This window comes from Belonocnema kinseyi, chromosome 10 (genome assembly GCF_010883055.1).
Source record: "Belonocnema kinseyi isolate 2016_QV_RU_SX_M_011 chromosome 10, B_treatae_v1, whole genome shotgun sequence".
Lineage (NCBI taxonomy): Eukaryota > Metazoa > Arthropoda > Insecta > Hymenoptera > Cynipidae > Belonocnema > Belonocnema kinseyi.
Window position 1 is genome coordinate 118,056,363 of NC_046666.1, and position 12,282 is coordinate 118,068,644.

At 37.5% G+C, this 12,282-nt stretch overlaps 1 protein-coding gene across 3 annotated transcripts in view; it reads right to left on the reverse strand.

Moving 5' to 3' along the window:
* Positions 1 to 12,282, reverse strand: part of LOC117181547 — a 294,598-nt gene that overhangs the window by 213,417 nt on the left and 68,899 nt on the right. For all 3 annotated transcript variants that reach the window (XM_033374360.1, XM_033374363.1, XM_033374361.1), the window contains one exon: positions 8,504 to 8,738. In XM_033374360.1, the coding sequence (XP_033230251.1) occupies positions 8,504 to 8,738 (235 nt within the window). The remainder of the gene's footprint in view (positions 1 to 8,503; positions 8,739 to 12,282) is intronic.

A 12,282-nucleotide genomic window follows, 5' to 3' on the forward strand; every position in this document is an offset into this window, starting at 1 on the left:
CACAGTGAAATTTATTTAACTTATTAATTTAAAATAAAGATAACTCAAAAAACAATTGAGAAAGGAAGAATTCAGGATTCATAAAATACTCGACATGATATGATAAGCAAATGCTATGTATACGACTCTATCCTGATGAGGAAAACGTATAGTTTTAGAATCGTCGAAGAATTGGAATAAAGGGTTCTTTCAACATCAAAATCCTATAGTCTGAAGTATGTCATTTTGAACATCTCACTCAATGTTTGAATTATTTATTATTATAAAATTCAGACAAATAACATCGCTTTCCAACATCTTTTTCATCTTACTTTATTCTTTGATCTTCTTTCCAAAATTCACAATCTCATTCTCGCATCAAAGTCGCCTTCTAGTACCACCATACTCTCCTCCCTTTCGCCAATCAAGTCTTCCACCCGTTCCTTTAACCTTTCCATTCCGTCCCTATTGTAAACTGTCACAAACTTGCACCTCATCCGTCCTATCTTCACTGCACTTATTTGTAGCCCTCCCCCCCTCTCTCGTAAAAAACTCCTTCCTCCAGTCTATCAATAACCCCTGTGATAATACCCCTGCTAGTCCTACCTTTCTTCTTTACTTTGACCACCTCCTAGGACCTCGACCTATAAGCCCCAAACAACGTGGACTCTATTCTCTCCTATTCCCTTTTCTCTACACAAGTCTCTACCAGTCCCACAATGTAAAATTCCTGAATATAAATACAGACATCCTCGTCACTTTTCTAAACCCCTGCTAAGTTTCAGTACAGCACCTTCACTACTCCACACCCATGTTTTATCCCTACCTCCCTACTACCTTCGAAGCAAGTCCCCCTAGACTACCTTCAATGCCTCTTTTTCCTCGTCCCACACTCACATGTTCTGATCTATTTTTATTTTTCTATTTTCTACCTTTGCCGCTCTCCCTTCACTTCTCTCCCTGCTAGCCCTGTCGTTTAGCATTCTCTGTACATCCCTTTCCTCCCACGTAAAATCGTGTTCAATAAAAACTCCCTTATCCTTTATTCCATTTTTATTTCGAATTACCTGACTAACTTATTACCGCTGTCTTCCAGTCCTCATGTCTTCCCTGGGACTTTCCATTTGCTGTTTAGTTCCCCTGACGTCTTCGCTCAATCCTCTATTCTTACCAATTAGCATACCAAGTGCCTGTTTTCCTGAATCTGCTTCTATTTTTTGGGGTCGCGACCTACGTGTCCTACTGCTCTCTTGGAAAGACTCTACAGCGCTTTTCTCCGGGCTCTTCTGACTATCTCTCTTACGCTTCTGCAACAAGAAATCTTCCCCCTCACTTGCGCTAGACCCTATATTTCTCGCTTTCACGCTTGATACGTTCTACAAGTGCAGCTTTTCCCCCTTCCTAAAGAACTGGCTCGACCGTAGACCAGGCGCTGCTACCACCAGAGATGTGTGGAAAGATTCCTCCCCATCTACGTCACTATCAGCACTCTCATATTTTCTTTATTTTATTTTCTTTTCCCTTATCAGCCCTTTCAGGCATCAAACTTTCACTTTTTTATTTTGTTTTTTTAATGTGGTAGTATTTAATATTATAAGCGATAGTAATAATATTCGATAAAAAATGGCGGTAAAACTTAGCATAAGAATTTTTATTTAAAATTATTATTTAGGCAACTGGTATTAAGAATTATTCTCATTACTGACTTTTTCCTTATCCCTTAGGGAAGATCCTTATGACTTTATATAAAACAAGGAGCTTCCCCGAAAAAGAAAGTATGGTTTGTTTCCACGTAATGTACTCTCTTTTCAGAATAAGGCATTTATGTAATTTATTATTGAAAAATTTTCTTTATAATTGCATTTACGTATTGAATATTATCTGAATTAACGAGTCCCATTCTGAAGCCAGCGTTACGACCTACAGCCTTAGGATTACAAGAATGTTCTGTCCCTTTTCTCCAGGTGCAGCTTTTCCCCCTTCCTAATGAACTGGCTCAACCATAGACCAGGCGTTGCTACCGGCAGAGGCGTGTGGAAAGATCCTTCCCCGTCTACGTCACTACCAGTACTCTCACTAACCTCTTCCATCTCTGTCTCTCCCTACTCTTCCGTAGGTAACGGGAACTTTTTCATACAGCACCTACTATTGCCTATTGACCTATATTTTTCTTTATTTTATTTTATTCACCCTTATCAGCCCTTTCAGACATCAAACCCTTTCACTTTTTTATTTTAATTTTTTTAATGTGGTATTATTTAATATTATAAGCGATAGTAATGATATTCGATAAAAAATGGCGGTAAAAAGTAGCATAAGAATTTTTATTTAAAATTATTACTTAGGCAACTGGTATTAACAATTATTCTCATTACTGACTTTTTCCTTATCCCTTAGTGAAGATCCTTCTGACTTTTTATAAAACGAGGAGCTTCCCCGAAAAAGAGAGTATGGTTTGTTTCCACGTAATATACCGTCTTTTTAGAATAAGGCATTTATGTAATTTATTATTGAAACATTTTCTTCCTAATTGCATATACGTATTGAATATTATCTGAATTAACGTGTCCCATTATGAAGCCAGCGTTATGACCTACAGCCTTAGAATTACAAGAATGTTCTGTCCCTTTTCTCCAAGTGCAGCTTTTCCCCTTTCCTAATGAACTGGCTCCACCGTAGACCAGGCGTTGCTACCACCAGAGGCGTGTGGAAAGATTCCTCCCCATTTACGTCACTATCAGGACTCTCATATTTTTCTTTATTTTATTTTATTCTCCCTTATCAGCCCTTTCAGGCATCAAACCCTTTCACTTTTTTATTTTGTTTTTTTAATGTGGTAGTATTTAATATTATAAGCGATAGTAATAATATTCGATAAAAAATGGCGGTAAAACTTAGCATAAGAATTTCTATTTAAAATTATTATTTAGGCAACTCGTATTAACAATTATTCTCATTACTGACTTTCCTTATCCCTTAGGGAAGATCCTTCTGACTTGATATAAATCGAGGAGCTTCCCCGAAAAAGAGAGTATGGTTTGTTTCCTCGTAATATACCCTCTTTTTAGAATAAGGCATTTATGTAATTTATTATTGAAACATTTTCTTTATAATTGCATTTACGTATTGAATATTATCTGAATTAACGTGTCCCATTCTGAAGCCAGCGTTACGACGTACAGCCTTAGGATTACAAGAATGTTAGGTCCCTTTTTTCCAAGTGCAGCTTTTCCCCTTTCCTAATGAACTGGCTCGACCATAGACCAGGCGTTGCTACCGGCAGAGGCGTGTGGAAAGATCCCTCCCCGTCTACGTCACCCTTATCAGCCCTTTCGGACATCAAACCCTTTCACTCTTTTATTTTGTTTTTTTAATGTGGTAGTATTTAATATTATAAGCGATAGTAACGATATTCGATAAAATATGGCGGTAAAACTTAGCATAAGAATTTTTATTTAAAATTATTATTTAGGCAACTGGTATTAAAAATTATTCTCATTACTGACTTTTTCCTTATCCCTTAGTGAAGATCCTTCTGACTTGATATAAAACGAGGACCTTCCCCGAAAAAGAGTGTATGGTTCGTTTCCATGTAATATACCCTCTTTTTAGAATAAGGCATTCATGTAATTTATTATTGAAACATTTTCTTTATAATTGCATTTACGTATTGAATATTATCTGAATTAACGTGTCCCATTCTGAAGCCAGCGTTACGACCTACAGCCTTAGGATTACAAGAATTTTCTGTCACTTTTCTCCAAGTGCAGCTTTTCCCCCTTCCTAATGAACTGGCTCGACCATAGACCAGGCGTTGCTACCGGCAGAGGCGTGTGGAAAGATCCCTCCCCGTCTACGTCACTACCAGCACTCTTACTAACCTCTTCCATCTCTGTCTCTCCCTACTCTTCCGTAGGTAACGGGAACTTTTTCATACAGCACCTACTATTGCCTATTGCCCTATATTTTTCTTTATTTTATTTTATTCACCCTTATCAGCCCTTTCAGACATCAAACCCTTTCACTTTTTTATTTTGTTTTTTTAATGTGGTAGTATTTAATATTATAAGCGATAGTAATGATATTCGATAAAATATGGCGGTAAAACTTAACATAAGAATTTTTATTTAAAATTATTATTTCGGCAACTGGTATTAACAATTATTCTCATTACTGACTTTTTCCTTATCCCTTAGTGAAGATCCTTCTGACTTGATATAAAACGAGGACCTTCCCCGAAAAAGAGAGTATGGTTCGTTTCCATGTAATATACCCTCTTTTTAGAATAAGGCATTCATGTAATTTATTATTGAAACATTTTCTTTATAATTGCATTTGCGTATTGAATATTATCTGAATTAACGTGTCCCATTCTGTAGCCAGCGTTACGACCTACAGCCTTAAGATTACAAGAATGTTCTGTCCCTTTTACAGATTTCATAGCTTATATACTGTCTCCTACGTCACCTATCCCATTTGGCCATTAGTAATTACTAATCTGTTTACTAGTTTTGGCTGGTAATAGATATTTCTATGTATACATTCCCACCACCACCCCTCTTATATTGCGCTTCATCGTATAAATTGCAAATAGTTTATAATTTCAAGTTAATAATTAGATACAAGTTTCCTTCCAGGAGATTTAATTCTAATAACAGCTGTCATGATAAGCATCATTTTACGTATCTGTCGGCGTTGATTAGGAGCATTGTTACCAAAAACTACGATTATTGTAACCATTTCCAAATAATATTTTCGATGTATTTATTAAAGCGCTAAAGACTCCTATTTTATATAATTCTGAAAAGCTTCCATTTCTAATAGAGGAATATCTAAAGTTTTCAATTTATTCTAGCGTAATTTCTTGCCAAGTTTGATTTCGTTGACTTACTTGTAAAGATTGATATTGTAATTCTCCATTGTCCAATTTTAAAGTGGATTCTTTGAAACTATTTGAGTATGCAATATTCTGTAAAATTAATCGTGCTCGGCAAATTCTGAGCTTAAATTTAATTTCAGCGCAAAAAAATAAATAGAAAACCACGACTACATTTAAAAAAAACCTTGCAGGCCTGTGTTATTTGTGGTGTTACTAGAGACCCCTACGAACAAATGTTAGTAATGTTTAATCAAATGCCATTAGGCTCAAATCAAGGTCAAAGCAACACAATGATCAAATTCCCTAAAGAAAAAACTGAAAATAATTACTTCATATTTTGGTAGGTAAAGGTGCCACACATTCTTACGTTTGCAAGGAATAGCTGGTAAATCGCGCAGGAAGTAATCCTTATTATAATCGGTGAACACACAAAGCACATAATATTCAGGTTGGTCCCAAAACTAAAATCTAAAGGCATCCTAGGCACAGATGTACTGAAAGCACTATGGATCAACCTAAGCTATATCTAGGAAACTGGTGATTATCAGGGAGTCCTCCCACCCGCTACTCTACGGAAGCTTATCAAAATGCGCTACCCATTCCGATGACTAAGGTTAGACTTAAAACTAAACCTCAAAAGTACTAGAGAAAGTAAAAAAAAGTAGTCCAATGTTAAGAAATAACGAAATCCATCTAGTACCCAACAATCCTAACAAAAAAAAAAAAAACTCCGAAATTCCTGCAACAAATCCGACGAAGAATATCCCCAGCTTAATAATCATTCCCACGGGAAACAAATTCTAACCCCTAGAGAGCACCCCCAACCACGAAACTAGTTACGCCTCCATCACACAAGACTCAGCTACCTTAAAAAACCCAGGATTAGAAGTAGAAATAAGAAAAACCATTCAGAAAAGTTAGAAAAAGAATCTGAAAAAGCCAATGCAATATCAGAAATTGATAACAGAAATCAATGGAATAATTTTACAAATAAGGCGATTAAATTAAATAGTATTACGGATAGTTCAGGAAAAATTGATGAACAAAACAATTGGTCGCGAGAAATATGTGAAGGTATTGGTGGGTTTAACGAAAGTCCACAATCCTAATTAGAAAAGCTTTTCAAAAATAAAATAAAAATTCATTAGGGAAAACAATTCGGGACAAGGCATAATAGTACCTTATTCTTCTCATTGGTCAAATTCGATAGTTATGATTAGAAAACCAGGAAAAGACGACAGATTTTCCTTAGACTTCAGAAAAGTTTTTAATACAAAAAAGAATATCTACCCAATCCTACTTATGACAAAAATACTAGACACTTTGAGATCAGCAAAATTTATCTCGAAAATTGATTTAAAATTAGATTTGCAAATTCTGTCAGAAGAAAGTTCAAAACTAATTACAGCATTCACAGTCACTGAAAAGGGTATGTATCAATTCGAAAGGATGCTATTTGGTATAACCAATGGCTCTATCCTCTTTCCGGAGGATTATGGATAAAATCATAACTTTAGATTTAAAGCCAGAAGATTTGTTTTATTTGGATGGCATAGCAATAGTAATGAGAAATTCTGATGACCATTCAAATTACTGGAATATTCCATTACATAAAATAAATAAAGCAAATTTTAGAATCAGTCCGGACATATGTGAGTTCGACTGTTCAGAGATTAAATATAATAGTAATTAGAGAACCAGAAATTTACAACTCTATTTTTACAAAACTGACCTACTCAAACCTACTCTATTGCCAGACTCGAACCCTTGGAAGATAGTCCTCTTCAGAAAACTTAGAGCTCAAGTTTTATTTTAACACTACTATAGAAATTTTGACTCCTAAGACAAAACAGAAGTAACATACCCCGACGGATGAGTTTTTATTTTTCCTTTAATTTTTTTCAGAAAGGAGATAATTGCGGAGGAGGATCAGAAACGTAAAAACAAAGAAAGAAACAAAATTTCAAACACAAAAAAGGGACCACTGTGAAGAACTACAATATCAGTGTCACGAAAAATTAATATCTAAATTGACCAAATTACTCTTAATGAAACCGAAGAATAATTACTTCCTGTACTTAAAACTGTTAAATCAATCTTGAGGAAGAAAACAGCAGAATTAAAATTTGTTTAAAAATATTTTTCTTAAGACTATATCAGACTTGGACAAAGACATTACCGAAAAAAACCCCCGCGGGGACGGGGAGTGTGACAGATCTGTTACCATAAATTAACATTCGGTACGGCCATATGCGAAAGGTTTACCGCGCCGTGCCCGTGAGCAGCGAGACTCCCTGAGGGGCCCCGAAGCCCCGGGGGACCATGCGTCTTGCCGCCAGCCTGGACTCGTTCGTCCCAGTGAATAAACCTTTCAGTGAGGAAAAATATAGTGCTTAGGGATTTACTTTCTTTGGCCGTCGTGCCTGCCTCGTCACCTGGATTATCTCATCTTCGCGGCGTATTCACCGCTTCGACTCTCCGTCGACTTATGGGGAAACCCTACCTGATTCGGCCAACCTGTCCCATTACAGGTTACCGAATCACACCGATGTAAGTGAGCAATAAACAGCGTTTTATTCTTATTAATCCTTGTTTCATTGTGTTTAAACCTATATCTCGTCGATCCAACTCCCAATCTCCCTCATCTTTCTTAATTTCGGGTATAACTGTTCTTAGAGCGAAGTTGGTCTCCTCCCGCAAAATACCTCACTTCAGTTATTTATATTTATTTTTATAAGGAATTAAGAGACTAGCTCATTCGGAAATTGACAAAGTTGTTACAGTCGTGCATACCATTTATATTGAACCAGTTTAAATTCGCGGCTCCGCCCGCGTGAGGTAGTTGTGCAGTAAAAGGTGAAAGTAAAAAAGTGTACAAATAAGGTGAAGTAGAAGCGCAGCAGGCTGAACATGTCTCCATTAGAATTGATCTGAAACAGTAGCGTCATTGTGCCTACACTAACGGCAATGACTACTCTTTCTTTTCACTGCATGAACTGTTTTGTAGATAATACCAGATTCGATGTTCAAATCACGAATAATGCGGTCAATTTAATTAAATGCGCGTACTGCGTTGTAAGAGAAAATACTAGATAATAACCAATCGTATGTTAGCTTTATCATCTGGTGGCAGCGACACACAGAAGCCATACGCCAAGCCCTGTGGTTGACTATTTGCGGCTTACAACCTGGCGGCGAACCCGCGGACCGATTTCGTGACCACCTGATAAAACTTATACTTGATTGTTTATTACTTATTATTAACTCTTAAAAGATAATCCACCATTATGATTAAATTAATCGCTTTATTGGCGGCTTTCGCATCCGATTCAGTTATTATGTGCAAAATAAGAAATGCGTGCCAAAGATAAGGGTAATTATTGTCATCAGTGCAGATCCATTTCTGCTCCTTTCACCGAAAAAAATATTTCGCTTCTAGTTCCCCTCATTTCCACACTTTGCAAAGTACCTTTTAAGCACATCGATCTTTAGAGATGGATGCTCAGTGGAGATTTGAGCGACATTAAAAATTTTATTATTTTGTGTGCAGCGCTCCACAAAACCTTAAGAATCGCCAAAATAGTATTCGTACAAAACTCCCCCCCCCCTTCCAGGGTGAATTGATGTTAATATGTATGCACTTACTAGTAGATACTGTCCAAGTCTCTTCATGACGAATTTACCACCTTGTAGTGATATTATGCAAGGAGAAGCAAAACTGGTTGACAAAAATTGATTGACACCCATTAACTGTCCTGACAAAGCCATTCTTTGCGTAGGAGATACCCAAGATGGGTGAAAGTACACAACAGATTCTGCTGGATCATCTTCCTCTTTACTACACCTCGCTGTATCATAAACAAATACTATCATCATTTCCCTGCAAATAAAAACATTAACGAATTGAGAGTCTAGTTTTCGGAGCAATTCGAAATTAATAATAAAATGGACATACGAAAGAGTTTAACGCAAGGCGTTTGATTTTAAAATTTAAGGGAATTGGGGTCCATGGGTGAACCTCTAGCTGAGGCCCACATTTGAAAGGCTGTAATTAGCCTAGATATTTATCTACTACACACAGGATAGCCATTGGATCAAGAAACATGTAAATGACCGGAAATTCGGAAGTTTTAAATCTCACATATTTTGATACTACCGATGTGAAGTTTCAACTTCTCCTTGAACATATTTAAACCATAATTTTCTTAACTAATTTCAATATTTTCTATTCTTCCGTTGATAAAAAAACTATAGGTTGTTTAAAGGCATTAGTCGTATTGCGGTCAATAAATCACACGATCGGTTTTACGATGAATTTCGAGCCCCCCCCCCCCCAAACCACGTGACTGTCCGTGATATTATTTTTGAACCTCCCACCCACGTTTTATTAAACGGATGGCATGATTTATAATCGATGTCTGATCATTAAAGTGTTCCTTTATTCTAAGAAAAAATTCTCATTTCGCGTTTCCACCAATTTCCTTTAATGCCTGATTGAAAACCTTTCCAGTTTGACGGCAAAGGAGAATTACCTCCTGAGGTGGACATGTTAGACCACCTTTTGTTTGAAATTCTGCGCAGTATAATTTATTACTTACAGACCTGACTACGAAGCCAGCAATGTAATAGATCACATTTTCGGCGAACTACGCATGATAACAGTAATTTAATATGGTCCTGACTCAGTTTATAAGCAGACAGATACTTTAGAATCTTTTCTTCTTCTGCAAATTAAAAAACTTTGTACTTTAATTAGTGCAGCATTCGTTGCAGTGCCGTGGAACGTTACGCTCACCACTTTTTCATACCAGTTTTATGCAAACGCGTTAGAGCTTACAGAATCAAAACACTTTTTTCTGCAGGACTAATTCTATCAATAAAAAAGTAGATAGACAGATAGATAGCTAAACGTTTATTTATCGGCCTGCTGGTCTTAAAAATGGACTTGCTCATACTTCAATTTTTTACAGAATTTTCTTATAACTACCTTTTAAAAATTAACATCCATCCACACCTTATATCTAAACCACTCACTTTTATAGCCTAGCTATTTCGTTATGCCTCACATTGTTAGCCTCTGCCTCCACGCCTAGCACCTAATACTTATCTACTAATTACAATATTTACCGTTTTCTTATACTTATTTTCCTCACCCATTTGCAATCTTTCCTTCTCCATTCCCCTTCCTCCTACCTTCTTTTCTTCTCCAACTTACCCAACACCCCGTTCACAAATGCCCTTTCGTCCCCCCTTGCATGCAACTACACCTAAATGCTTATCCCACTCCTTTCCACATTTTCACACTCCTCCAACCAGTGATCAACTTTTGCATCCACCTTCTCACACAATTCACACATTCTCTTCTCTCTAGAAAGCCAAAACCGATTAACATCCTCCATGCAAACGCATCTCATTCTTGCTATAAGTTCCTGACTGCCTAGCTCTCCTTTCTCACACAAATAATGTGCTCTCTCCCTTGCCATCATCCACACATAGTTCCCGTTAAACCTTGACTCTCTTATTTTCTCATCTCTTTCTGCCTTCTCTTTCTCCATGCCATTCTTTTAAGCCCACTCGTTCTAAAATACCTTTCCCTTTCCACTTTTTTTGTATGACCATCCACTCCCCCATTCATCCGAAACAGGAAGCCCATGTACAAACTCTTTCACCTCCTGTACCGCTTTTTCTTTCCACTTCCTTTAACCTCCATTTTATCTCCCACCTCCTTTCCCGAATACCATAACCTTCGACTTGTCCGCATTTAACTCTAACCTATTTTTGTCCAAGTATCTTCTACACATTTTCATCATTCCCTTTAAAGCCTCTTCGCTCTTTGCTAGCAGCACTATGTCATCTGCATATGCGATTCACCATATTCTGACTCCTCCTACCACTCCGGACGGTAGCTTACTTTCCATATCCGCGATTAAAATTGCAAAGAGCGATGGGCTAAGCGGTCACTCTTGCCTCAACGTCCTATCCATCCAGAAACCCTCAGAGATCCCCCTCCCCTCCTCTCACCCTATCTTTCATCTCCTCATAAGCCTCAATTAACCTCTCAATTAGGCCTCACTCCACCCCCTCTCTTCCATTGCCACCAACAACCTCTCCCTTTCCACCGAAGAAAACGCGCTTTTTTTTTATCTAAAAAGAAACGCGTACACTTTAGCACACTTTTTGGTTACTTCTCTATCCACCAAGTGCTGCCAGACGTAAATATTGTCAATAGTACTCCTTCCCTCCCTAAAGACCGCCTGCGTATCCCGCAATATTCCTTTCCCATCAACATCTTTCCGCAGCCTATCTGCCAACACCATCACGTATATTTTCTGAGCCGTATTCATGAGCGTAATTCCTCTATAATTTTCCTGCCTCTCCCTGTCCCCCTTTTTATACAGTCTTATGATCAACCCCTATCCCCACCCTTTTGGGAATCCCTCCCCAATCCATACTTTTCTCACTACCCCTTGCAGCCTCTCCATTACATCTTGTGTGCCAAGCCGCCATGCTTCGTTCTCTACCTGGTTCAACCCTGCTGCCTTATATTTTTTCAACTTCCTGATCTGCTTCTCTATCTCCTCGTCATTCAGCTCTTTTTCATCTACATCCCTCGTTCTTCTAATCTCCTCATCTATCTTCCGTGTATCTGATCCCTGAAATGAATCTTTAAAAAATGTCCTCCATTCGTCACTCCCTTCGTTGACTGGCCTATTACCCCCATTTTTTTCCCCAGCTCTCCAATTCCACGACCCCCACTTCATTCTCCTTTCTCCCCTCCATTCTAACTTTTCCTACATTGCCTTTAACCCACCTTATGCTCTGTATCAGCGATTTTTTGTTTCTTTCTCGCTCTTTAGCTTCAATCTTCTTATTACGTCTTATTACGTCTTATTTCGTAGGAATAAACTGATCAAATCATTTTATATACATAACCCCTCCCTGTGGGGGGGGGGGTCAATTCTTAATGCACGGTGGGCTTTTGTTAACGGTATCCTGTTTTTTCGGCGAATACCTAGTAAAGAGTTCAGGAAATAAATGTTTAGATTTATTTGAGGAGGGGTAGACAATCATACTTTTCTGTCTATATATGCAATAAGAAATATGCCCCCCAATAAATATAAAAAAAACTTTCCTGAACTCTTTATTGGCTATTCGCTGAAAAAGGGATACTGTTTAAATTTGTGATGTTTCGTCTTCATGAAATTTTCTACGATTGAAAATTATTCAATTTATCGACATCGCATATTTGAAAGCTATTTTTATTTTCCTTATTATTTAAAGGAATATTTGAAGTTACGTGATTTCTCAGTTTGAGTGTGTAATAGCCTTGTCGCTTGAGAAAAACAGTGTGCAAGCAGCAGTGAATCGCGACAGATCGTTGTCCGATCTTTTTGGATCATTAAAGTGATTAACTCAATAAAGAC